General features: G+C 47.3%; 1 protein-coding gene across 5 annotated transcripts in view; it reads left to right on the top strand.

Moving 5' to 3' along the window:
* GNB4 (G protein subunit beta 4) overlaps window positions 1-26,921 on the top strand; it is a 541,779-nt gene that overhangs the window by 253,948 nt on the left and 260,910 nt on the right. For all 5 annotated transcript variants that reach the window (XM_069213078.1, XM_069213079.1, XM_069213077.1 and 2 more), the window contains one exon: window positions 12,964-13,070. In XM_069213078.1, the coding sequence (XP_069069179.1) occupies window positions 12,964-13,070 (107 nt within the window). The remainder of the gene's footprint in view (window positions 1-12,963; window positions 13,071-26,921) is intronic.

Raw genomic sequence — 26,921 nt, 5'->3', positions numbered from 1 at the left:
TAAGCTTTGGTTATGGGCATGCCCTTTGAAGGCTTCCATCTCTTCAGAGATAAGGCGGACTCTACGCTGGAGCAGTTCAAGCAGAGCAATGGGCAGACCCTTGGGCATTTCTTTGGCTCCCGTCAACTCCAGTCCGCCTTTTTGCTCCTTGCGTGGCTATGGAAGGGGCTTCCAGCTGCACCTCCATCTGCCCAGCCACCGAGTCTCACACGCTTCTCAGCCTCTGTGTGGGGAAGGAGGCTGCAGGTCAGTTACCCAGAGATCGGCCCAGTCCAACACCCCCAGCAGCTGCAGCCTTTAAGCCTCTTTAGCTTGCCCTCAAACCATCAATGGCAGCCAGTTGGTGGGAGGATACGCCATCACCTGCACTACTGGAGGTCAGTGACATGGACCGCTGGGTTCTCCAGGCTGTTCAAAGGGTCTACTCCCTCCACCCCTGCACCTGTGCCTCCCACTATGACAGGCTGACAATCTCTCTCCTTACTCCACCAGAAAGTGGTGGCTCTTTTTGACAAGGGAGCCCTAGAGAGGGTGCCAGCATAAGAAGTAGGTCGTGGTGGCTGTTCCTGCTACTTTCTGGTGCCCAAGAGGATGGAGGATTTCGCCTGTCCTAGACGTGTGCTCTCTCAATTTCTTTCTCAAAAAGGAGAAATTCAAAATGCTCACACTCGCTGAAGTCCTGACTTTTTGCCCTGGAACCGGGAGACTGTATGGTAGCATTGGACTTGCAGAACGCATACTTTGACATCCCCGTCCTGCCTACCCACAAACGTTACCTACAGTTCACAGTAGGCCATAAGCACTTTCAGTTCACTGTGCTCCATTGGCCTTACCAACACCCCCTCGGCTGTTCAACAAGGAGATGGGAGTGGTTGCTGCTCAGTCTAGAGCTCAGGGGAGCCAAGTCTGCCTCTTTCTCAGTGACTGGCTGTTGACGGCTGGATTGTGCCAGGCCGTTGTCTCCTACCTCCAGACTGACAGACGTCCTGCACTTGTTGGAGTTCACTATCATAGTACCAAAGTCACACCTGACCCTTTCCTTACACTCTCCCTTTCATCGGAGCTGTTCTGGACACAGTACAGTTTGGAACGTATCCTCCTGATCGGCGAGTCCAGGATATACATGCTATGATACCGATGTTTCAGCCACTGTCCTGGGTGAGATGGATCTGAGATTGCTGGGCCTCATGGCCTCCTGCATCCTGCTTTTGACACATGCTTGCTGGTATATGCAGGCCGTGCAGTGGGTGCAGCATTAAGAGAATCTCAGAGGGCACCAGATCTGACAGTAGTGACAGATGTGTCACTCCTGGGATTGAGCGGCCATCTGGGAGAGATGGAGATCGAAGGACTCTGGCCTCTGTTGGAATCCAGACTCCATACGAACTAGTTGGAACGCTGTGTGCTTTGGCTGGCATTGAACGTCTTTGTCTTCCATCAAGGTAGGCTAGTTGTAGGGAGCTGGGGTCTGGTTGCAGTACCCCCCACTTTTTTTGCCTGTTTTTTGGATGAAACTGAAGTGCACGGGGTTCCTCCTAACCAGGTCCCCAGTGCCAGTGTTCTTATCCCAAAACTGCACAGTTGTTTTGAACAATTGGCAAAACCCTTGAATGCAACTGTAAGTCCCAAGTAATGGTACCTCTGGTACTTGGGGCATGGTGTACTAAAGGAAGGCCCCTGAGGGCTGTAACAGGAAGTGTGCCGCCCTCAGGGACCACCCTCACTAAGTGCACACAGTGCTACTTTTGCAGGCTGCGAGTCTTGGTGCAGAACTAAATTGAAAACACGACATGGCACACAGCCTGTGTGCCTTGTCTCCTAAACTCTGCATGCAACATATGTATGTCACCCCTCCAGCAGGCCTTACAGCCGTAAGGCCAGGTGCATTATATTACACGTGAAGCATATCTGCATGTGCAGATATACCCCTGCTATGCTTTTGTTGATTCTCAGACATAGTAAGTGTCCAGGGAATCCATTTTAAATGCATGTGCTGGGCACTGGTCATTACGAATTCACCAGCACCATGATAGCTTCTCTAAATCCTGGGATGTTTGGTATCCCTCCTGAGAACAGCGGACCTGTTCAAGAAAAGGCCAACTTTAAAATAAAAAGAACTCTGCCCTGCGGGATTGCAAAACTGCCTCCGGACCCACTGCTGCACCTGAGGCCCACGGCCCTGTGAAGGTTCCCCAGCGATCCTGAGCCAGAGTCCACTGTGGGCTGACCCCTGTCGGACTCTGCAGCCTCAAACCAAAGATTTCCCTGGACAGTGACCTACCCAGTAAGCTGTTCCCAATGCCAAAGAACACTCCTGCTCCCGAAGCCCCTGAGCCTTGGGAAGCGAGACAGGCAGTGTCCCGAAGTCCCCTAGTATCAGAACATACCTGGGCAGCTGTAAGTTTTCTCTGTTCAGCCTCCTGGCCCGAGCGTGCAGCCTTTCTCCAAAACTGATGTCCCCCATTGATTAACATTGGGCACCTGACGCTGTGTTGGTACTCTGCACCTGGCGTCCCCGTGCTGCTGAGGGTGTAAGTTTTGTGCTGCCATGTGATTCCACCCTCCCTCCCCCCCCCTAGTTGTGCTTACTGCAGCGCCAGGAGATAGAACCCTAACACGGCTTTATTTACCTGTGAGCAGCTCATCTTCATTCACCCCAAGCCTTTATTGGTTAACATTTGGCACCCTATTTCGAATTTGACCTCTGCACCCGGCGGCCCCTGTGCCGTTGTGGGTGCATGCTTGGTACTGATTTGAACCTTGCCTGGTGTTGACCTGAAACCTCAAAGATTGGATTTGTAAGTTATGTGCTTGCCTACAAAACTGCTTTCTTGTTTTCCTCCTGTAGGTTAACATTGAGAACTCATAAAATGTGAGTGTTGACTTTTGAAACTGCAAAGTATCTATCAATTAAAAAGTGCTTACTTTCTAACAAAGTTCTCTGGTTCAAATCATCTATACAAAAGCAAATGTTATTTTTCAAAATTGGTCTCGCATTTATTCATTGAGTGTGTGTCTCATTTATTGCCTCTATGAGTACAACAAATCCTTAACACGACTTCATGATAAGCCTAACTGCTCGCCCGCACTCCAACAAATGGAGCATTAGACCTATCTACTTTTGCCCCTGCAAACCAGTTGGGGATCCAATGGACTCTTCGCAGAGTGTACTTCATTTTAGTGCGCTACATAGAGAGCTAGCTTCCTACACTAGTGCAGGTATTCACAGACAGCACCACTGCCATGTAGTACTGCAACAGGCAGGGTAGGATGGGGCCATGGACCCTTTATCAAGAGGCCTTGCTATGTCTGGAACGTAAGACGAAGGCTCTGGACATTGCTGGAATGTAAGGGCATAACCCTGGTGGTCCAACACCCGATAGGATCTCTGAACGACAGAGCAGCCATACTCAGCCGAAGTTGCCTAGTGGATCCCAACTGGCTCTCCAGAAGTGGTGCAAAGACTCTTTCAGTAGTGGGAAGAGCCTTCGTTAGATCTGTTCGCCAATCCTGAGAACATGCAATGTCAGCAGGTTTGCACGCTGGAGTTTCCAAAGCGACTCTCGCTCAGAGACGCTGTACATGTCAGTGGAGTGCTGGCTTCCTCTACGCCTTTCCTCCCATACCACTGCTGCCCAGAGTTCTCAAGAAAATCAGGAACAACTGGGCCCAAATTAACCTTATGACGCTGGACTCTGCTCTGTGATTCCGTTAGACTGTTGAGAATGGCCATCGGTCCTCTGATCAGGTTGACTCTTGGGAACGATATTCTGTTGCAGCATTATGGGAGGGTTCTCCACTGGCAACTGGAAACCCTCCACCCTAATGCGTTGAGATTTAGCGGTTGACAGCTTTTGACCTTCCTTAAGTCTGCAATGTTATATTGGCAGCCCGCTGTCCTTCCACCAAGATGGTATACGCTAGCTGTGGGAATACATTTATAGTATTGTGTGCTGAGCAACTGGTTTATCCAATATCGGCTACCCTTTCTAGAGTGTTTTTTTTCCTCTTTACCTGACCCAGGAGGGCTCTGCATTGAACATCTTACAAGGTTATCTATATGCAATCTCCTCTTCTCTGCAGTTGCCAGATCAACCTTCTCTCTTTAAATCCCCTATTGTAAATAGGTTCCTTAAATATGCATCACGTGTTTCCACAAGTTCCTTCTGTCATGCCTCAGTGGGACCTAAATTTGGTTCTTACTTTCCTAATGTGAACTCCCTTTGAGTCGCTTCATTCTTAGTCTCCTAAGCATCAAGACAGTCTTTCTGATGGCTATTCCATCTGTCTGGAGTGTCAATGAACTATAAGCTCTGTCCTTTCAGCATTCCTACATCTCGTTTTCCTCAACAAACTGGTCCTTTGGACTTGAGCATCCTCCTTGCCGAAGCTTGTCACTTCATTCCAGGTAAGCCAGTCCGTGAACTTGCCCACCACATTCCTCTAAGGAAGAGGAGAGACTCCACCCGCTGGGCCTGAAAAGAGTGTAATCATTCTACCTTGACCACAAAACAGTTACAGGTGGACTATCAACTGGTACGGGTACGTCTGGACCAAGAAAGGAAAGGCCTTGCAGAAACAGACCATCTCCCAATGGATCGTGCTCTACTTTAAAATCTACTAAGCATTGGCTGAGAAGCAACCCCCAGAGGACTTGCGTGCTCATTCCACCAGAGCAAAGGCTGAGACCACAGCATTAGAACACAATGCTGATAACTCCACGCAGAGCCGAACGACGCCTACCACTAGCATGCAGGGGGCACTGCTCAAGAAAAATCTCCTGGTTTAGTCGGATTTCTGGAGATAATTCTATGGTAAGGAATCTGCGAAGAGCTAGTCTTGCCAGATAAGGAGTTATTGAATGTAAGTAACTTGTCCAACAAGGAACAACCTCTAACCGGTCCGTCCTTTCCCGAGATCTGTCAAAATAGTCATCAACACTGCCCTTACTGCCTCCACCAATGTCGAGGGCCCCCCTGGGAGATCTCCAGTGAGTTTCATAATCACTTCCAGGAAGGATGCGCTTAGTAGGGGTGGGGCATTGATGTTTACCAGTGTCAGTGGTTCCCCTTATAGGAGGTCTATGATGGCTGTGTACCTATCCCACTGGCCGGTCCATGTCGTTTTTTTATCACAGAAAGGAGGTAACCTCATAATATTGCTATGCCTCTGAAGCCTCCGGTGAACTCTGAGCGGAGGGTTTGATCGTACCAGTTGTGCACCAAAAAGAAAACCTAATTCCCCAACAGGTGGGTTTCTTGGAGGATCTGAATGTCTACTTGTAACCTCCTGGCAGTCCGCAGAACTGCCATTCTCTTAACCTTATCCACCAGGCCATATATGTTTCAAGATATTAGGGGGATCTGGGCTTTCGGGACTAGTTATTGTTATCCGTCATCTGAGTGAAGAGTGGGTGACCTGGTGGTGTGTGGGTCAGTGTCCACTGGGCGCGGTATTGATTCCAACAAAATAAGCAGAAAACAATAATAGTAACAACACCTCCTTTCCCACCCTATACTCCAAAAACATGAAATATCTGTCGCAGTATAGAGCACCTTCTGACACCAACAGGGGTCAGTGCTGCCATCCCCTAAATGTGTCCCAGCCAAACGAGTGCCAACAGCCCAGTGTTAACGCCCAGGTTGTCCAGCAGCAGTGTGTGCTTGACACCAAGGGGGAAGGGACAACCATCGATCACACTGCCCCAGCGTCTTCCCACCCCAAGTCAGTGCCTAGAATATTGCCACCTGGTATCCAGTATTCACATCAACTGCATAGCAAGAACAACTGTCGGGTTTGTCGCAGCAGCGTTCAAGTTGTCATTAAGTCTGGCAGGGTAAGGGCATCCATCTCTTCATCTCACACCTCACCCATGTTGTGGCTGCACCGACTCGAGACCCTTGTGACCCCTCTGATGTTTGTGGTCTGTCTTGCCGAGTATGAATGATTCCTGCTAAGCCCCTGGTGCCGGGCCTACTGCATGGCGGATTAGGTGCTTGTCAGGGTGTGTGGCTGAAGATGAAATAGTTTGTTAATTGACAAACCTCTTCAGGGGTATCAAAGAAGAGGGTCTATCCTTGGTAGATGACTGAGTTTGGTGGGGTACAATATTATATTATTATAATATTATTATTATTTATTTTCATTATTATGAAGGACTTCTGTTGCTCTTGAACTAACTTGGTATAATCTGGAAAGATCATTATTTTAAAGGATTGAAACAATATTGTCTTCTGAGAGCAGGCGTATCGGTAGTTAAGTATGTGCGCAATCATGGGTCTTATCAGGGTGCTCTGGGTGGGTGTCTGCTGAGCCAGGGCTCTATGGGCTCGCTCAATGCCCAAGCAGGAGGAGAAGGATGTTGTAGGCAAGATTGAGTGCAGCCATAGCTCCAAAAATGTGTTATGCAACGTTCCCTCACACCCCTACAGGAACGAGACAAAGCAGAGATTGTTCCTTCGGGCCCTGTCCTCTGCATCTTCCACTTTCACTGCCACACGGAGGAAAGTCTTGAAATTGTCTGCTACATAATCACCACCGTGTCGTCTATTCCAGTGACTTTAACTTTCATCTCCGCTAACCAGTCCTCTGCCCGGCGAAGGTCCTGGCGCAACCGCATGACATTGGCACCCACAGCGCCTGTCTTTGCCTCTAGCATCTCACGATTGATTGATGGCCACCAGACTTATGCGATTGATTGATGGCCGCCAGACGTATGCGATTGATGGCCGCCCGACTTGTAGTGGTGTTGTAAGCAGTGCTGTGGGGCACATCACCCTCTCCTGATAAGGCCTCTGCCGAATTTGTGGCACAGTTAGCCAATTTGTCCAGCTTGCCCTGTTTGCTGTATTGAGGAACCTCATCACTATCCATAGTCCGTAACTTGGAGTGGTGCACCCACAGAAGGTCTGGTGTCAGTCCATAAAACATTCTGCTAGCCCTTGAGGAGATGTACGAGATGGCACGAGCAGTCAGGTCTCAGTTGTGTCTGGGTCCAAACAGGCCCCCACCACCGCAGGATTTTCAAGCCAGGGGGTGATGGTGTCACCACCATGCGGCCATCCTCAGAGAACTCACAATGGTCAAGTTGGGACGCGGCACACTGCCCCCAAGGCCTGCAGTGTCGTCCCGGGACATCACCACCACCCCCCATCCTGGGACTTAGCTCTAGGTCTGGTCAAAATGTCCACTACAGTCCACGCAGCCTAGGTCAACTACCTCCCTCGCTGTAGTGGGTGCACATGGGTGCCCCGCATCTACCAGCACTAGACTCCGATCCACCCTGGGTGGATGACTCCGCATACACATCGGCGATCAGCTTCACTTCCTGTGGTCCAGGTCTGAATTCATTGTAGCCTGAATCAACCTCACTGCAGTTCTCTAGGTCTTCATTATGCCACCAGGCCTTGCCTCTCGGCAATGTTTGGTCACAAGGCACAGTGAGTCGTGGTCACCGCCCGAGACCATCTACACGCCCTGCCTAGGTCTCATTGTACACCATCCGGTCTAAGGAGGAAGGATGATGAAGTATATGGGGCAGGCGACACAGAGCTAACTTAGTTGGCTGACACCATTTTAGCTGTTCTATCCTGTATTGTTTTGCTGGAATTGTATTTAACCGTGTTATAGGATCTTCATTGGTAGTCATAAACATTAGCATAATTTGCTGCTGGATGAGTGGACTCCAGAGTATTTTAACTCCAAATATTTGTCGATAAATTTACATACAGGGTCGCACTGTTGAACTGATGAGCAGGCACCTTAAAAAATATAGACTGCCAAACTGCAGAGCTTGTACCGCATTGCAGCTTCTGTAGTCCAAAATGTTGAGACATGTTTAACATTTGAGGAAAAACTGCAACCTGATAGGGTTAAATTGAAGAGCTATATAAATAGATATCTTTCTGTTTAAGAATCTCTAAGCTTACACTACTCCACTACTGAGTTTCCTCCTAGAACCAGTTCTTTTGAGATGTGAAGAGAGGGTATTTGTTCTTGTATTTTGTTTTGTAAAGTGTGTCATTCACCTTCGGTGCTGAAAAGTGTGTGAAGTACTGAAGCATTGAAAGGCATGTATTGTCATTAAGTTGAAGAGAAGAAACAGGTTTTTTCGAAGGTCAGCCTTAAGTCTCATATGGAAAGGCATGGTATGCATTTTTTTTAGCAGCCACTCTTACAAAGAGGTTATAGGCAAAGGTGGGAGGCGGCTTCTTAGAACCGCCAGAAGCTCTTCATTGGCTGATCGCAAGGAACATGCCAGGTTATGTATCGCCATTCTAGAAGTGAGAGGGGACTGTAGAGTGGAGTAAAGTGCTTTGTGGCCTAGATGCATAACTTTAAAGGATATTTGGTGCTTAACTAGTAAACAGTGTAAGGATCTCGGGGTCTGGGAGATACGATCCTGCAGTTTTAAGTTTACATATCATAGATGTTGCATTTTGGTTCAGTTGCAGCTTGTTGGTGACAATAACTGGTATATTTAGATGGACTACATTGTGGTAGTCTAAACGTTAGAGACAACCAAATAATCGAAGATTTGCACTTCCTATGAAAAGCAGAACAGCTTGATGATCTTGCTTATTGAGTGTAATTGAAAAAACAGCTATTTACTATTGTATTTCTGTCCTTTTTTGAAAAGATCAGAATCAATTTTGAATCCTAAATGTTTATGCACAAGACTTAAGCCCTCATAAAACAGGCAAAAAGGAGCTCCGAGGCCAGAGTAGGATAGAAAGGTCAAATAATGTTTCTCTCCATTTAGTTTGCTTTGTTCCATCCATCCATCTATCTAACTGTCTTTAACAACATGGAATTAATGTACTCCACATCTGATTCGCCTTGCCATGAAATTTGATAAGGAATTGGGTGTTATATGTGTAAAACAGCTTTTCCAGCACTTGATTGAATAAGGCGGGCCAGTGGGAGTACATAAATATTACAACAAAAAAGAAACCGAATTGACCCTGAGGAACTCCTTTATCCAGTCTTCTTGTTGACGAGTTAGTCATTAAGGCTACTTTGAAGGATCGACCTCTCAGAAATATAGAAGCCCGTGTCAGTGTGGTGTCTGATACAGATTTCCTGTAGCCTAATTTAGTAGAATCTTGTGGCAAATTGTACTGAATGCTGCAGAAAGATCACCAATAAAAGACGGTGGAAGGGATCCATCGGTCACCATTTGAGGGAAAGAGAAGTCGCTGCTTCGATTGCCCAAGGTAATAATAGTCGGGGAGGTTGCAGGGCTGTTTAAGACTTCAGTGAGTATTCTTACAATGCAGAGCCAGCAAGCTAAGTAACCATTTCTTCTGCATCTTAGGATCTTCACTGATAATCATAAATGTTGAAATTGAATAGCAAGCTGAAAGCCAACTGCGGCTGTGGGGCAAGAGAAACCAAAGCAGTATGAACAATTGATCATTAATGAAAATGGTATCTGGTTAACCAAACAGCTTTTTCAGAGATGCATAACTAACCAAAAAGTCCGCCTTTGTACATGAATTCAGACAGTAGTATCTTGCAAAGGTATGCACCGATTTGGGTGTGGCAGCTATGTAAATGGGTGCAAGGAGGACATTTATGAGCCAACCTGTGAAGGCTATCTTACCGCTAGCTGAATTAGCACTTGGTTCTGCATTGTGGGATCTTAATTGATAGTCATAAACACTTCAGTAATTGTGCCCTGTGCTGTCACCGAGAGAGCCCAGGCCCAAGCTTCGGAAAGTGCTGCTTGAAGGCTTAATGTTGACTGTTAATCCAGTTTATGAAACAGCATTAACTTTTGAGTTTTTACTTCTTTACTTCTAAAACCTTAAATCTGATAGAAATTTCTAGCTGCAGATTCCTTATCTTTGATACTTCTCAGGTGCCAGGCTGGGTCCGGAAACTTTTGCTCAAGCAATAACTGCTCGTGCCTCCATTCGGCTGTATGTGACGTCGGTTCCTTTCTTTCCGCACCAGTTAACACAGATCCACAGTGAGCTACCGCTCTGACTCTTTTTGACGGGCCTTTTTTTCAATGTTTTGTTGAGTTTTTCTTCAAGTATGTCTTTGGGGAAGGATGTGTTCAAACCGCGTGGCGCCTATTTTGCTTGCCTTTGGTGCCTTGAGCACAACCACGACTCAAGTTGTACTTGGACTGCCGGGCCATGGCGCTGAAGGCTTTTAGGGAGCGGTACATAAAGCTGCTTGCAGGCCCGCTACTCATCGAAGCCAGCACACGTGACTCCTCTGAGATCTCTGTCCCTGTCAAAAAAGAGGTTGTGGGACCGCTCCAGGAGCCCCAAGTCCTCTTAGCCCCATTTGACGTCCTCAGGACATGCGGGGAAGCTGCACAAAAAGAAGTCCAAGAGGACTTCAACTTCACTTTGTCCCTCAGCCAATGAGCGTGGAACATTGTTGTTCCCCGCACTGTTCTGCAGAGCCCTTGCCCAGTTCGATTTCAAGCCTCCCCTGTTTCGGGGAGCTGGATCGACACCCGCTTAAATAAAGGAATTTTATGAGCCCATGCGCCACATATTCAAGCAGGCTGACCCCTCTGGCATGCCTTCGGGACTGCAGGGTCAGAGGAGGCCCAACTGGGACTTATGAATTGATTTTGGATCTGTACCTCCACCGGTTGTACCCAGACAACCGTCTCCAGTGTTGGTCTCGATGCCGATGCTCCCGGTGGCGCCTGCTCCACTGGCTGGCCCTCAAAAAAGTGTTGTTCTACCTTGACTGCATAAGATTTCCGGGTGGACGATCAACACTGCGGTATTTGGAAGCAAATAAGGGTCGAGCAGTACCGGACCATTTTGCGCGGGGTCGTTTTCTCTATTAAGATCTGCTAAGCCCAGACTTAGAAGCAGCCTCCAGGGGGCTTACGAGCCCATACCACCAGAGGAAAAGCTACAACCTCGGCGTTAGCTCGTGGAGTCCCAGTCCTGGACATCTGTCAGACAGCAACGTTGGCGTCCCTGCACACGTTTGCCAAACAGTACTGCCTGAGCAGTCAGGTCCATAAGGACAGGCATTTCGCCCATTCGTTCCTGCAAGACTTTTTCGTCTGAAAACATTTGTCCGCAGCCCACCACCAGGAGGATATGGCTTGGGTATCTAATGAAAGGTAAGGAATCTGCAGATAGCGGTCTCTACCAGATGAACCAGTTACTTAACTTTGATAACGCATTGTCTAGTAGAGACTCTGTCTAGCAGCAGATAGCCCCCCCACATACATCCCTGCCCTGCGGCATGGTTATTAGGGTAGGGTGATCACTTTTTCAGGGCCCTAGTTTGGACACACACATGCACCTGTTCTTGTCATGGCTCTGCACTTCTGGTGTGGAAATGCATGATTAAAGTAAGTGATGCCCGTGCACCAGGATGGCGTCTATTTAGGTGGCCACAACATCACTTCCAGCGTCAATGATGCCACGCAGAGCAGAATGGAGCCACCCAACAGGGCGCGCAGGGGTATTGCTCAAGCAAAGGTTTTCAGATCCAGCATGATGCCTGGGGAAATTTAAAGGTAATCAGTCTGCAGCTTGATAGTCTCTACCAGATAATGTGTTACTGAAGGTCAGTAACTTGTTTTAGTTCTGTGGTGGCACTGGTTTCAAGTCTTCTTGAAGTAAGTATGCAGACTTTCCTAAGACCTGGATCCATGTAATTCGTGTACCACCCTTGAGAAAAAACGTACCTCTGCTTATACTTGCTGGAGTTGTAAGCAATCCTCTTGGCACTGAAGGTGTTCCTCCCGACCATCAAGGGTAAACAGAAACAGGTTTTCACATACAACACAACCACCATGTGCTACTGTAATAAACAGGGTGGTGTTCTTGGTCTGGAGGTCGTATTGATTCATACAGCCTACTGAAAATATGTGCTGACGGGAGAGTCAAAATAAGAGGCAACGCCTTGCATGTCTATGGTTCCTGAGTGAAGGAGAGATAGCTAGCCTTCCACAGCTCCTGACCTGAAAATAATGGAACCTGGTCCAGGGCTCTGGTATCTAGCTTGTCGGTAATATTAGTATATTCAAAAAGGACCTCCTTTATGATCAGGTCCTCAAATGTGGCTGCTCTCCAGTTCCTTATTTTATGAATCGATTATTGTTCTTAATTGAGGTGGCTGAGTGGGTGATGCTTGAGCGACAGATCTGGAGCATGGAGGATGGGAAGTGAGGCACATTTTCGGATTCCATTCAAGACCAAAAGTGTGGTGGCTACCAAGTTTATTTCAGCCCAACTTCCATGGGGAATCTGTCCAGTCAGTGTGCCTGGTTGGATATATTATGCAATGTCCTGTTTAACCGTGTATGGTGGAGGGTCTTCAACTAATACGCATAGTTTGCTTGTGCACAATAATAATGTAACTCAGTTATAGGCAGCTAGCCCTCCTTGAGCGTAAAGTTGGTAACATTAGAGGTACCCAGATGAGCCTGGTTGTCCCCACTCCCTTGCCAATGTGATCATGTGTTGCCTTAGTGTTTTGAAAAATTGTTTTAGGGAAACAAGGATGTTGTAGAATTTAGAATAAATATAGGTATTTGTGCAGGATAACCACATTCATCAAGGATATTCTACCCCTCAAAGAGAGGGCCATGGAGATCTGTTTCTTTGTTTGCTTTTCTGAATCCCAGTATTACCACACACTTAATTCATAAAACATTCTGGCTCTTTCGGGAGAGAGTTTGTCAGTGTTTTGAGCAGTTCATTGTTGGCTTAATAGGATTAGTGGGGGTAATCGGGGCAAAAAAAAAATGACTTGAGTTTACCATAATGCAATTCACAGTTTGGTCTTACTTGGAGGTCCCCCTTTAACTTTGTTTAACCGTACCTGCGAATACCACTTTGCTCACCTAATGGGGTTTACAGATGCCTGTTAGCTGGCAATGGCTAACTGTTGCGTTTGACATAATGCATGCAAACTGGGTTGATGTTGTGTACAACCTCTGGTGATTTTCTGCATTTCTCTTCTCCTTAGATTACAACAAGTTTGGATTCTGTGGGTCGAATACAGATGAGAACACGACGTACTCTGCGGGGTCACTTAGCTAAAATCTATGCCATGCACTGGGGATCTGATTCAAGGTTTGTACAAGGCATCTTGAAAGTTTTTTTTTTGCCTTTAGAAGATAACTATGAATTGGAGCAGCTCTGTTTGTTAATAATTACTTGTTACTTGAAAACCTCTGGTTACAGGAAGTAACAATGTCTTTCGTTTTCGTGCAACCCTTGGACTCTCTGCACACCACCTCTCACTTTGAGATAGTATATACAGAGCAAACTTCCTACAAAGGTGACAGCCACTCTCCAAAGAAAGTGGTCATCTAGTGGGCATAGCGAAACCAGAGGTAAGTAGCCCATTGGCTACTACCCCTCACTCCCCTTAACGCCCCCTAAGTTGAGTATTTAGGAGATCCTGATACCAGGACCGCAGATCTTCACTGGACACTAAGGAAGGCGTGGAGCACTTTTTGTATGAATATAATACTCTTAAACTTTGATGGCTTGCTGGCAAACATCAGTCCATCCACAATGACTATCATTGAGCTCCTTGTGGATAGCAAGGTTAATATCCTAGGGCAATTGTAAAGCATGTAAAGTTATGTTGAATTTGATGTAGCATGAGGCCTACCTAAGATCAATCTGATATGCTTTTATTTATTACTCCAGCATTCACAAAAAGCAGTATCTGGATTACTTCATACATCAGTTGCAATTATATAACAGCAAAATTACAGCTTTTTAGATTCAGCATGTCCAGAGGTACATTACAGTATGCAGCTTCTTGCGTCACTACTCAAAATAACACCCAATTTAGCGTTAGTTCTTGTCTGTTGCATGTGTAATTCCTCAGCCACATCTCTAAGCCGTTTGTCTTTCTGTGAACCACATAGAAGTACCCTGGTGTGTGCCGATTTTCCGTTTACATGAAGAATGGAGTATCATATTACATGTCCAGTAAGCCCATAACATATTGTTTGGGCCTGTGTTGGCTGTAGACGCACATACTTAACATTCTCCGGCCATCTGATGTTGGGCTCTGACTTTTGCAAGTTGATTTTCTTAAAAGAAGACTTGAGTCCCAAAATGTGGTGTGACTTCTTTTGGTGCAGATTCCCCATGGGTAAAGGCTGACATATAATGAGTGGGCTCTGAGCTTGTTATGTTTTGAGCAACTTCCATAAGCTCTTTGGTTCCTTATTGATGCCATTACATTCGACTTGAGTAAGCTTCTGTTCTTTTGTTTCCCTGACGCATGAAGACACCAAAGACTGTTGTTGATGCCCTGGCCTTTGAGAGCAGTGTGACTATTGAAGACCAAGTGCCATCTCCTGTCCTCCATCACCACAGAATGCTGCATGGATGATGCAAAGAACACCCTTTCAAAATTGCCCACACTGCAATTCAAAATACTTCTCTCTTTGGACGCAACAAAATGTGTAATTTGTGTCTCTTCCCTTGACCACGATGACTCTAATGCGTTGTGCCTCACTTTCAGATCTAAGAAGACACTCTGGTACTGAAGGGAGTGGAGCTTGGCACACCAGAGGATATTCCTGGAGACCTCTACCAAGTCCTCTAGCATCTTTGGATAAGAAGTTCTTCTCTGTGCTGAAGAACCTGAGAAGACCGGCCAGCCTCTCCTATTCAGACCCCTTCAGTCCTTATGGTCCTTTTGACCCTCATGATCAGACTTCTGGGCCAGACCCCACTGATCACCCCTCGGACAACTAGGATGTAGACCCTTCCCCCACACGTTCTGGTGATCCAGATTCTGATTATTACCCAGTCAAGACCTTACCCTCTGACACCATCACAGCCTATCATAGTTATTCAAAGATCACAGCGTTTCAAAAGCAGACATGCATGTCACCTTCGAGGAGGACGACTTCCTTGTGGAGACACTCTTGAGTACACAGTCCAAATTCTCACTGTGCTCTGGAGCATGTTGTATCGGCTGCTGATCATTTTAATGAGCCTGTCAAGGCCAGGGTAGTGACTTGAGTTTTGAAAACAAATTCAAACCCTCTCATAGTACCTGGTGTACGTCACTGGTCAGGCTCCTTCCTACTCTGTGGTGGTCTTCCATGCCCACAAGTGTGCCTCTGTTCAGGCCATCGGTGATGCTCCTCTACCTACAAGGAAAGCAAAAAAGATTGACCTGGCAGGCAAGAGGGTAGCAGTGGGGGCAGCAAACTTTTGATGTATGAACAATTCTGTGGCACTCCTGCCATAAGATGGGGCCCAGTGGGAGGAGATAGAATAGCTCCTTAAATACCTCCCGGAGGAATACAGACAACGAAGGGGAGCACCTTTTCAGGTCTCAGATTGACGAAAAATGAAGTAGAAACAGCAAAATCTGTTGGGCTCTCCAAACCACTCCTTACAGAGGCACCTTTTGTAAATGGCAGTCCAGAAGAGGAACTGAGTTGACCTTGCCCAAGCAGTTGTATTACTACCAGTGGGAACATCAGTTCTTGCACCGCTGGGTCCAAACTGAGTTGACGTGGTGTGCCAAATAATGATATATTGGCATGTGGCCTCAATTGGCTGATAGTAATTAATGCATTTCATACATCACTTTTTTTTAATGCTTTGGTGTGTCACCCTTGGTGGGGAGGGTATGACCAGACATGGGTCCCATGCTCACTGTGCCACTAGAACCAAGTTATATCTGTCTGATGAGCCCTAATCTGGGCAAAATCTGTCCTGGGTTGCTTGTGTTCTGGTTCAGGGAAGGCCTGACCTGGCAGTGTCGACTGGACTTCTCGCTTTGGAGTAGGATTAGGACTGTGTTGCATATGGCTGGGTCCAAACTGAAATGGCATGGTGGGCAAAAAACAAAGGACTAGGATGTGGCCCACATGTTTGCATGTGGCTGAGATTAATTCAAGCGTTCTATCTAACATGTTAATGTTGCAAAAATATGGCAGCACACACTCCCCAAACAGAACCCCCTCCTAGATGTCCACCGCCCACAATCTGTCTCTCTTCATGCAAGGAATCTTGCATTCGCCCCTCTGTCACAACATTCCCCTCATGGCAGAATATCGTCCGAGTGGAAAACAGCTTTGCATACCTCTACAGCAGGACGCGTCAACAAGACCACAAGTGTAAATTTAACCTGCAAGATCAACACAGGTACTTTCAATGTTGGGCGATGCCTCTCAGACAGAACTGTTTGCCACTTCTGAAAACTCAAAATGCCCAAACTTGGGCTCCAGGTACACGCATCCACAGTCTCTGGGTAATGCATTATGGATAAATGACAAATTTCCTAGCTATAATAACGGAAAGGTTCAATTCTATTAAGGACTCAGAGGCGAGAATTATGCCTTCTTTCTCCACTTATTATAAAGCAGCCGAACAATACATAAAACTACTATTCCCACGAACACTTGGAAATCGGAGTACCAGAACTAACCAATCAAAATATAAAACAAAAAACAATTGGGAAGAGTCAGTCCAAATATAGTCCATTAACTATCTCCAGGCTTCCTCTTTCATTGCGCAAGCTAAGTTGTCATCCATGGTTAAGAATCCTGTTTTGGTGTAACAGTTCATATGAAGAAAAGGGGGTTTTAGAACCAGGTATTCAGAGCATTGAAGAAAAGCACTGAAAGGAAGAGACATGAGAATGAATCTAAATAATTCATTACATTCTAAAAGTTTAATACAATAAATCTGAATGGATAATTATAAAGTACTTACTACATACCGGGAGGGCTCATTTAAATTTAAAAAGGTTTACCCTGAAAAAAATTCCAATATGACCAGGAGGGATAATCCTCGCCTCATAGAATTCAAACTTTGTTATGATAGCTAGGAAATTTTTCATTCTATGTCAGGACCAGAGGCGAGGATTATGCTAATTCAAAGCGTGTTCACCACCAACTGAGCCAAGCCAAAAACATGCTTGAAATAGAATCTCTTGAAGGTGGAATCTGAGGACCAGTCTGCAGCATTCATAATGTCCTCCAGACAAGCACCCAAAGTAAATGCCTTAGAAGTCATAGCTCCATGGGTAGAGCGTGCACCAAAAGGGGAAGACTGATACCAGCCTCCTGCATCACCCAATGAACCCACCGAGCAATGGTTGGTCAGGAAACTGCTTTATGTGGTTTACGCAGAGCGATAAGAAGTTGGCGCTCTCCAGGAGGACGACTATCTGAAGTCATCTCCTCATTTGTTTTGAGGCAACAAACCACACACAACTTTGGAACATCTAAGAAAGCCGGATAAGAAATTATTCTGGTATTAGTTTTTGTTCGTCTACTTACCGTGAAGGATACTCCAGAAGGAGAGAACGTTCAATCAGAAACATCCAAGGCACAGACATCAGAAACCCTTCTCCAGGATATAAGAAGGAGACACATGGCTAGCTTGGCAGAAAGTTCCTTCCTGGAAAGATATTGATTATGTTGCGAAGATAAGGACAGATTCAGTACTTGATTGACCTCCCAAAGGTAAGAATAACTGGGCTCAGGCAGTAAGAAAAAGTCTTAATACCTCAAAGGAGATGACATACTAGTTTATGTTCCCCTAACAGAACACTATCAACCATACAATGACCATCTGAAATAGCTGACCTAAAAGTATTAATGGATCGATATGCCATTCCTTTATAAGCAAGACAGGCCTAACAATTAAGAACATGAACTACATCAGCCTCCACGGGATTGCAACCCCTTCGCAAACACCAATGGGCCCATCGACCCCCAAGCCGATCTGTAACGCTTCGACGTACTGGGAGCCCAAGCCTTTGAGAGTAGATCCTCAGCTTGTTGTGAAAGTCCTGGGACCGACCATTGTCCCCGAAATTCGCCACACCATCAATGATAGAGAGCATTCCAGAACCATCTGAAGAGGCACATTGTCCGAATTGAGAAGCAGCGAGGGAAATAGGGGGAGTCGGATTAGAGAATCCCAAGAATGTTCCAGAAGAAACAGACACCGAACGTGCGGACTTCCAAATTGGTATCCCCAAAATCAATTCAGTTTGCTGGCGACGAACATGAGCAGACGTAAGAGTTATCATCGCAAAGGGGGGAATGGCATAACCTTTCTCTCAACTCCAGTCCTGAAGAAAAGCATCTGTGGCGGTTGCCAAAGGATCTAGTTTCCAGCTGAAAAATCTGGGAAGCTGGTGATCAAGTATGGATGCAGAGATATCTATTGTAAACCGACCCCATAAATCCTGAAGATAAGAACACACCTCTGGATGAAGTTTCCAAAGACTGGAGTCTCTGAAATGTCTTGAGTGAAAATCCGCAATCTGATTTTGACTGCCCACAAGGTATTGAGCAGTGACTGAACTTTGATGATCCAGGCAGAATTGCCAAAAACTGGTCGCCAGATTGGAAAGAGCCTTGGAACGAGTGCCCCTTAGATGGTTGATATAACGGACCGCCGAAATATTGTCCATCTTCAGGAGAACACACGAGCGGATTGAGTCTTTGGTCCAGCATTTGACTGTAAATGAACCAGCTAAAAGTTCCAAACAGTTTATATGTAAATTTTGTTCCTCCGGAGACCAAGTTCCACAAGTAGAAAAATCTCTGCATCGAGCGCCCCAGCCTGATCTGCTAACGTCTGACTCGATTATGAGATCCAGAGCAGAGCCGAAGATTGCTCTTTCGTTCCCGTCTTCCATATATGATAGCCACCAACAAATTTCTTCTATTGATTCTTCGAGAGAAGGACTTTCTGAGAATAGGTCAGGCCTCTGCTAAGGTGATAATCCTTTAAACGCTGAAGAGCCCAATAATGCAGAGGGCAGGGAAAAATTGCTTGTTTAGATGAAGAGAGGAGCCCCACTAAGCAAGCAATCTGTCGGAGTGAAACATTCCGCTTGGTCAGAGTACGTTGCAGTTTGTGACGGATCATTGCCATCTTTCGAGATGGCAGACTTAAGGTAGACGAAGTAGAGTCTGTGATGAAACCAAGGAAGACTGCTTTTTCTGAAGGAATTAAGAGATTTGGACTCGTTTATGACAAACCCTAGGACTTGCAGTAAGTTGATAGTTATCTGAAGTTGGGCAGAGAGTTTCCTGGGACACTGAGCCAGGATTAAGATGTCATCGAGATAGATGATTAATCGAATACCCTGTGCTCTGAGATGTTCCACAACAGACATGAGAACCTTTGTGAAGCACCATGGTGCTGAGGAGAGACTGAATGGAATGGTTGTGAACTCAAAAGTCTGATTTCTCCAGGTCAATTGAAGAAAACGTCTGTGCGGCGGAAAGATGGGAATGGTCAAATAAGCATCCTTTAGTTCTAAACGAGCTAACCAATCCATAGGGCGCAAGACATCTTGAAGAAGATGGATTCCTTCCATTTTGAAATGGCGATAAACCAGTCATTCGTTGAATTCTTTTAGATTGGTTACTGGTCTTTGACCACCATCAGCTTTGTCTACTAAAAACATATTGCTGATGAACCCTCAAGGATGCGGCATCGCCGGACAAATAGCTCCTTTGTCCAACAGGGCCGCAACCTCCACGTCCACCAGAATGGTTTCTTGAAAGGGAAAAAAAACCAGAGGATTTGGACGAAAAACTTGTTTGGGAGTGCCGACAAACTATGTGAAAACCCCTCACTGTTTGTAAAACCCATGCATCCTTTGTTAATGACTCCCATGCCTGGATAAAATTCGCCAAGCAGCCCCCTACTTTTAGAAGGGAAGAAGCGATAACACTCACCGGACTTGGATGTTGGAGCTCCTCTGCCACCTCGATACCTGAATCGTCTGCCTCTTGTGGGGTAGAAGTTCGCAAATCTTGAATGGTCTTGAAACTGGTTTTGTCTGGAGCCTTGGCCTCTGAATGAGGTAGTTGCTTGAGCCCGGCCAGTCGAGCAGCTCCTGCCTCGACCGGCCCTGTGGGGAAAAAAACAGGTGGGAAAAACCCTCTTCATAGATGATTGCGCCTTATCTAATGAAGTGAAAGTGTTCACAAATGTACCCAGTTCTTTAATCAAGGCTGTGCCAAATAATCCACCTTGTGCTACAGCGCCCACTTCCGAGTAAGCCAAATCTCCTAATTTAGGGTCGACTTTGATCAGAAGAAAACTGCGCCACTCAGCAGAAACAGCACAATTTACATTGCCCAGGAAAATTATAGCATGTTGAGCCCAACGTGAGAGAATGTCGGGAGAGACCAGCACACCAGAGGATTTGGCATCCTCCGCCAAGTCAAGAATTTTAGTTAAAGGGACCAAAATATCTAAGAGCTTATTTTGACAAACAGGCCACAACCTATCTATTCCCTTTTTTGGATCTTTGATGAATTTCTGTAAGAATGTAGACATTCTGGAATCCAGCTCAGGAGTTATGGCTACTTTATCAGGTAGAGAGGGACCGGGACACTCAGCCCTAAGACAATTATGAGATTCTTTCTCTAAAGGCTTACGAATGCGGCCCGCCACATAATTTGCAACCTTATCAGATGGGGCCCATTCGGAACACCTAGGATGAATAATCTCATCAGGGTCTAACATATCAGAAATATCCAAAATGGACTCTTGAGGAGTAGGATGAGAGGAGGAAGGAAGCCACGGTCTGGATGGACCGGCATCTTCATCATCTTGGTCCCCAGAGAGTCAATATATTGGAGGGATGGAGAATGGGGTTGAGAATCTATGGAAATTGAGGGGTCAGCAAGAGATAAAAGTGAATTTTTTACACAATTGAAAACATTGCGATCAACTCCTGCCATCCGACGACGCTTTGCTGGAGTCGCAGCAGTGGTAGAGGATTGAGAATCGGTAATGGATATAGGTAGTGCTGAGGCAGTTATCTTAGAGGTTGTAAATTTTGCACATTCACGTGCAATCTGCTGAGAAAGCCTTTCCTCAAGGGGACCAATTGCCTCAGAAACAGCCTTATTTATATAGAGGCATCAACAGCATCAAAGAACTCCTCATCATCCGTTATTTCCGTATTAAACTGGATTATGAAATCCAAATAGACAAAAATTATATATATATATATATATATATATATATATATATATATATATATATAATAGTTTATATGAGCTGGGTGTCAGCTAATTTTTAAAGTGCGAAATCACACTAGAGTACTATGGCCTCAGCCTGGGACACCTCTCCCCAGTGCACAGAAATATTTAAATGGGGGTAGAACCCTCTCTAAAATATATTAAATATATAAATGACTAGAGGAAATTGCCTGGGAGCGTGTCCTAAAGAAAGGCAGAATGCCTATTGCTGCCCATACTTACGGCATAAAAAATGAAGACATACAGACCCCTGTGAAAACGGGGTGTAAAATGACTAATACAGACCCTTTCTCATAAAGGGCATCACTCTCCAGGCAGAGAGACACAACACAGCTGAAGAAGGATGTGCGGCCTCGTATCCGTAAACTGAGAGGAAATGAAGCCGTGCGTTCTCCTCAGCGAGTCTCCTTAGCGCAAGTGTTTGAACAGGCGCCACCTGGTTGCGTTCGAACACCGCTGGTGCACTTTGAAATAATGAAAAACAATCGCAGAGGAACGAAAAACATTCCACGAGGTTATCGCATAAATGATTTAAAATAACAATACCCGTCAAAAATGTCAGAATTAAATACACAAATAGTATAAATAAAGCAAGCAGAGTAAATGAAAGAAGCTTGTCTCAGCTGCGAGCAGCAAAGAAAGAGGAAGCCTGAAGATAGTTAATGGACTATATTTGGACTGACTGTTCCTGATTGTTTTTTTGTTTTATATTTTGATTGGTTAGTTCTGATGGATACAACTACCTGTGGATTCCTCACCTAATGAATACTCCCATGGCGCCAGCATTCAACGGAAATCTTCTTTCTAGTCTCTGCACGTCGACGAGGACGTCACTCTAGCCCACGCGACGCCGTCTGACGTCATACAGGCAATAAGAAGTCCTCTACGACGTGCCGACGTCAGTTCCCTTTTTTCCGTGCATTCGAAGCGGTTATCTTCGAGGGAGCAACTGTTACTTTTGTGGTTACAGTGTATTTTTGCTGCGTAGTCTTTCGCTGTGGTAATAATGTCGCAGAGAAAGTCTGGATTCAAGCCTTGTCGTGAGTGTGGAGGCAAGATGTCAGTGACGGATCCTCATTCCGACTGCCTTTGGTGTTTGAGCTCCGACCACGACGTCTCGACTTGTGATTCATGCCAGCACATGAATCCAAAGGCCCTCAAGGAACGTGAGGCGAAGCTGTTTATGGCGAAATCGAAGGAGAAGCATCACAAGAAGTCTTCTTCGCCAAGACATCGGCGTCATCGAGACTCCCGGCGCCGTAGAGAATCTCGGCGTCATTCAAAGGAGACTCGTTCCAGGTCTTCGGATCGGTGCCGAAGGACATGGGAGATCAGTCCCACGGTTACGCCGCATCCTTCGACGCCGTTGCCCTCTCCGGCGTCTCCGACTTCACCTGGACAGGCGTCGGTGATTGAGGTATTGGAGCCTCAGGTGTTATCTCCGGCGTCGCAGACGTCGAGGCCGGCGTCGGGGTCGCCTCCGAGACAGGCACCCCAGTATCCGGCTTTTCCCACCCCTGGAGCCGATAGTTCCGCATTCTTGAATGCGATGTATGCCATCTTCCAGCAGATAGCTCCAGGGGGTGCTCCGGCTGGGCCTTTGGCCTTTTCATTGGGTGATCCTGCGCCTCTTCGGCCGGCACCCTTTATGCCCTTTCTCCCTTTTGGGAACGTGGGCTCGGCGCTGGTGGCCGCTCCGGTGGCTTCAGAGGGATTGGCCCCGGGGATTTCCATCCCGTCGGCATTTCGGCCTGTGACTCCGGTGGGTCCATCTGCTTCGACTGCTCTTTCGTCGGCGCCGAAGTTACCTGTGGCGCCAGACGCGGCGTCGGTGGCTTCTGAAGATCGGCGCCGATCTTCGACTTCGGTGGAGGCATTGTCGACTCCGCGTATTGAACAACGGCTTCATTCGAGGAGACGTGCTCTCCGTGTATTAGAGGAGCAGGAGTACCAACGAGCCCTGGAGGAAGGAGAGCTAGAGGACTCGGGTGATGGGCTGCGTGGTCTGGAGTCGGCCAGTGGGCTGGACACTTCCCCTGAGTGGGACCTTTCGTCCCCGGGAGAATATACTGAGGAGGCTGCTTCCTTTCACGCAGTGGTACGGAAGGCAGCTAGTTTTTTGGACCTGCCTTTGCCGGTGGTGGAGGCTAAACAAAACCTTCTAACAGAGGTGCTACATCCGGCCTCAGCTGCGGCGGAGCCTCTTTTGCCATTTAATGACGCTCTGCTGGATCCGGTGTTAGAGGTGTGGAAGAGGCCGGCATCTTCCCCAGCAGTTCACAGAGCCGTGGCCAGGAGGTATCGGGCGGCTCCAACTGACCCTGGTTTTCTGTCTAGGCACCCTACGCCGGAGAGCTTGGTGGTGCAGGCCTCCTGTTCATCCAAGTCAGCGCCTGGTTCTTTCCCGATGGTGCCTGGGGACAGAGATTCAAAGAAACTGGAGGCGCAGTCCAAGAAGATTTTTTCGTCCTGCAGTGTGGCGTTGAAGGCCACCAACGCAACCTGTATCCTGGGGAGGTATATTCATGCTCTGATGGATGACATTTCCTCATCGTTTACAGAGCTTCCCCAGGGTCTTTTGGATGTTGTTTCAAATGCCCAGGCTGCTGCGACCCAGATTATCCAGACTGGACTGGATACGACCGACTCGGTAGCCAGAGCAATGGGCACAACTGTGGTGGCAAGGAGGCAGGCCTGGCTCCGTAACTCGGGCTTTTCTGCGGATGTACAGTCCACATTGTTGGATCTCCCGTTTGATGGGGACAAACTGTTTGGAGCCAAGGCTGATTCGGCCTTGGAACGTTTTAAGGAGAGCAGGGCCACGGCTAAGTCGTTAGGGCTCCAAGCTCCTTCTTCCACGGCCTCTTCCAGATTTTTCAGGAGGTTTCGTGGATTTGGGCGTGGCTCTTCCTCCTCTTCCTTTCGGGGAAGATATCAGCAACCTGCCTCTTCCCATCCCTATAGATCTTTTAGAGGGAGAGGTAGGGTCCGCACCAGAGGAGCCTCTCAGCAGCACTCTGCCTCTTCCTCATCCTCTGGCGGGGTGCAGCAGGGGAAGCAGCCTTAGGCTTCCACCATTTCCCACTCACTCCTCTCCTGTAGGGGGAAGATTACAGCATTTTCTCACCAAATGGAAGACTGTTACAACGGACACTTGGGTTCTCAGTATTGTGGGAAAAGGCTACACCCTTCCCTTTCGGGAGTTCCCGCCCCTCATCCCGCCCGCCCTTCTTATTGTTCAGAAGAACACCTCCTGTTGCTAGAACAGGAGGTACAAGCCCTCCTTTCAAAGGGTGCGGTGGAGTTGGTCCCAGAGCAGGAAAGGGGTCGAGGATGTTATTCAAGGTATTTCCTGATTCCCAAGAAGGATGGTCGTTTGAGACCAATCCTGGACCTGAGGATCTTGAATTGGTTCCTCAAGCAGGAAAAGTTCAAGATGCTGACCCTAGCACAGGTGCTTTTGGCGTTGAACAAGGAAGACTGGATGGTGTCTGTCGACTTGCAGGATGCTTACTTTCATATCCCGATACTCAAGTCACACAGGAAGTATCTCCGGTTTGTGGTGGGATCGCAGCACTATCAGTTTGCGGTCCTTCCGTTTGGTCTTACTTCAGCACCTCGAGTCTTCACGAAGGTGATGTCGGTGGTTGCGGCAGAGCTCAGAAGGAAGGGGATAGCAGTATTCCCTTACTTGGACGACTGGTTGATCAAAGCCAAGTCCCCGGAGCTTGTGTCGCATCATCTGCAGTCAACAACCCAGTTGTTGTTCGACCTGGGTTTTTCGGTGAACGAGCCCAAATCTCACCTAGAGCCCTCTCAGCGCCTCCTGTTCATAGGGGCAGTACTGGATACAACATTGGGTCGGGCCTTTCCTCCGCCTCAGCGGATTCAAGATATTCAGGATTTGGTTCCAATGTTTCGAAATGGAGCGGTAGTTCCAGTCCTCAAGGTCCTTCGTCTGCTCGGTCTGTTTGCCTCCTGCATTCTGTTGGTCACGCATGCTCGCTGGCACATGAGGGCTCTTCAGTGGTGCCTCCGAAGGCAGTGGTCTCAACACAAAGGGGATCTAGAGAGTACTGTCAAGATCTCCAGAGATGCTGCTGTGGATTTGAAGTGGTGGATTGCAAGCAACAATCTTTCACAAGGAAAGCCGTTCCAGCAGTCGCCACCAGTGGCCACAGTCATAACGGATGCTTCCACTCTAGGGTGGGGAGCTCATCTGGGGGATCTGGAGATCAAAGGCCTTTGGTCTCCAGAGGAACAGATGTTTCACATCAATCTGTTAGAGTTACGGGCTGTACGTCTGGCTCTCAAGGCCTTCCTCCCTTCCCTTCTTGGTCAGTCGGTACAGGTCCTAACGGACAATACTACCACGATGTGGTACATAAACAAGCAGGGAGGAGTGGGGTCGTACCTTCTCTGCAGAGAAGCTCTTCGACTATGGTCCTGGGCAAAGGACCATCAGATTTGCTTGATAGCAAACCATCTGGCCGGAGTCTTGAACGTGCGTGCGGACAGTGTCAGTCGCCAATTCTCGGCAGACCACGAGTGGCGTCTCCATCCAGATCAAGTCCGTTTAATCTTCCAGAGGTGGGGGTTTCCTCGGGTAGATCTGTTTGCCACTCGAGAGAACGCGCATTGTCCGTTATTCTGCAGCCTCCAGTATCCGATGCAGGGAGCGTTGGGGGACGCGTTTCAAATAACCTGGTGCGGCCAGTTGCTTTACGCGTTTCCTCCCATACCCTTGATTCCTCGAGTATTGAGGAAGATTCGCCAGGACCGGGCTCTAGTCATCCTAGTAGCTCCGGATTGGCCAAGGAGGGTATGGTACTCCGACCTTCTCCAACTCTCAATGTGCCCTCCGCTCCGTCTCCCTTTCAGGGCAGACCTCCTCTCGCAGTCGCAGGGGCAGGTTTTACACCCCAACCTCCAGAGTCTGCACCTACATGCCTGGAGATTGAACGGGGCAACCTGAGTTCCTTCTCTCTCCCGCCTGAGGTAGTGGATGTTATATTAGCGGCCAGGCGACACTCCACTAAATCTATCTACGCTAATAGATGGTCTAAATTTGTTGCGTGGTGTGGAGAGAGGCAGATTGATCCTTTGCATGCTCATCTATCGGACGTTTTGTCTTTTGCTCTGTCTCTAGCGCAGAAAGGTTGTGCAGTGGCTACCATTAAGGGTTATTTATCGGCCTTGTCAGCCTTCATATGTCTTCCAGACCAACCATCTTTATTTAAATCCCCTATTGTTATCAGATTCTTGAAAGGTCTTCTAAATAAATATCCTCCAAAGCCATTCGTTATGCCGCAATGGGATTTGTCCTTGGTCCTGACTTTCCTTATGGGGTCCCCTTTTGAACCTATGCATTCTTGCCCCTTAAGGTATTTGGTTTTAAAAACAGTCTTCCTGATAGCTATAACATCAGCAAGGAGAGTAAGTGAGTTGCAGGCCTTATCAGTAAAGCCCCCTTATACAACTTTTTATGGGGATAAGGTGGTGTTGAGGACCAAGGCTGCTTTCCTCCCGAAGGTTGTTTCACCTTTCCATTTGGCTCAGGCAATTACTTTGTCCACGTTCTATCCTCCGCCTCATCCTTCCAAAGAGGAAGAAAGACTGCACCGTCTGGACCCAAAGAGGGCGTTGAGCTTTTTTATTGATAGAACAAAGGATTTCAGGCTGGAGGATCAGCTGTTTATTGGATACGTGGGCAAGAGGAGAGGAAAGGCAGTCCACAAGAGAACACTATCCAGGTGGGTTGTTCTTTGCATTAAAATCTGTTACTCTTTGGCAAAGAAGGATCCTCCTGAGGGCATTAGAGCTCATTCCACCAGAGCTAAGTCGGCCACTTCGGCCTTGGCCAGAGGTGTTCCTGTGGTCGACATCTGCAAGGCTGCAACTTGGTCGTCCCTTC

The sequence above is a fragment of the Pleurodeles waltl genome, chromosome 11, assembly GCF_031143425.1.
Source record: "Pleurodeles waltl isolate 20211129_DDA chromosome 11, aPleWal1.hap1.20221129, whole genome shotgun sequence".
NCBI lineage: Eukaryota > Metazoa > Chordata > Amphibia > Caudata > Salamandridae > Pleurodeles > Pleurodeles waltl.
This window is presented reverse-complemented; position numbering and strand designations above follow the sequence as displayed.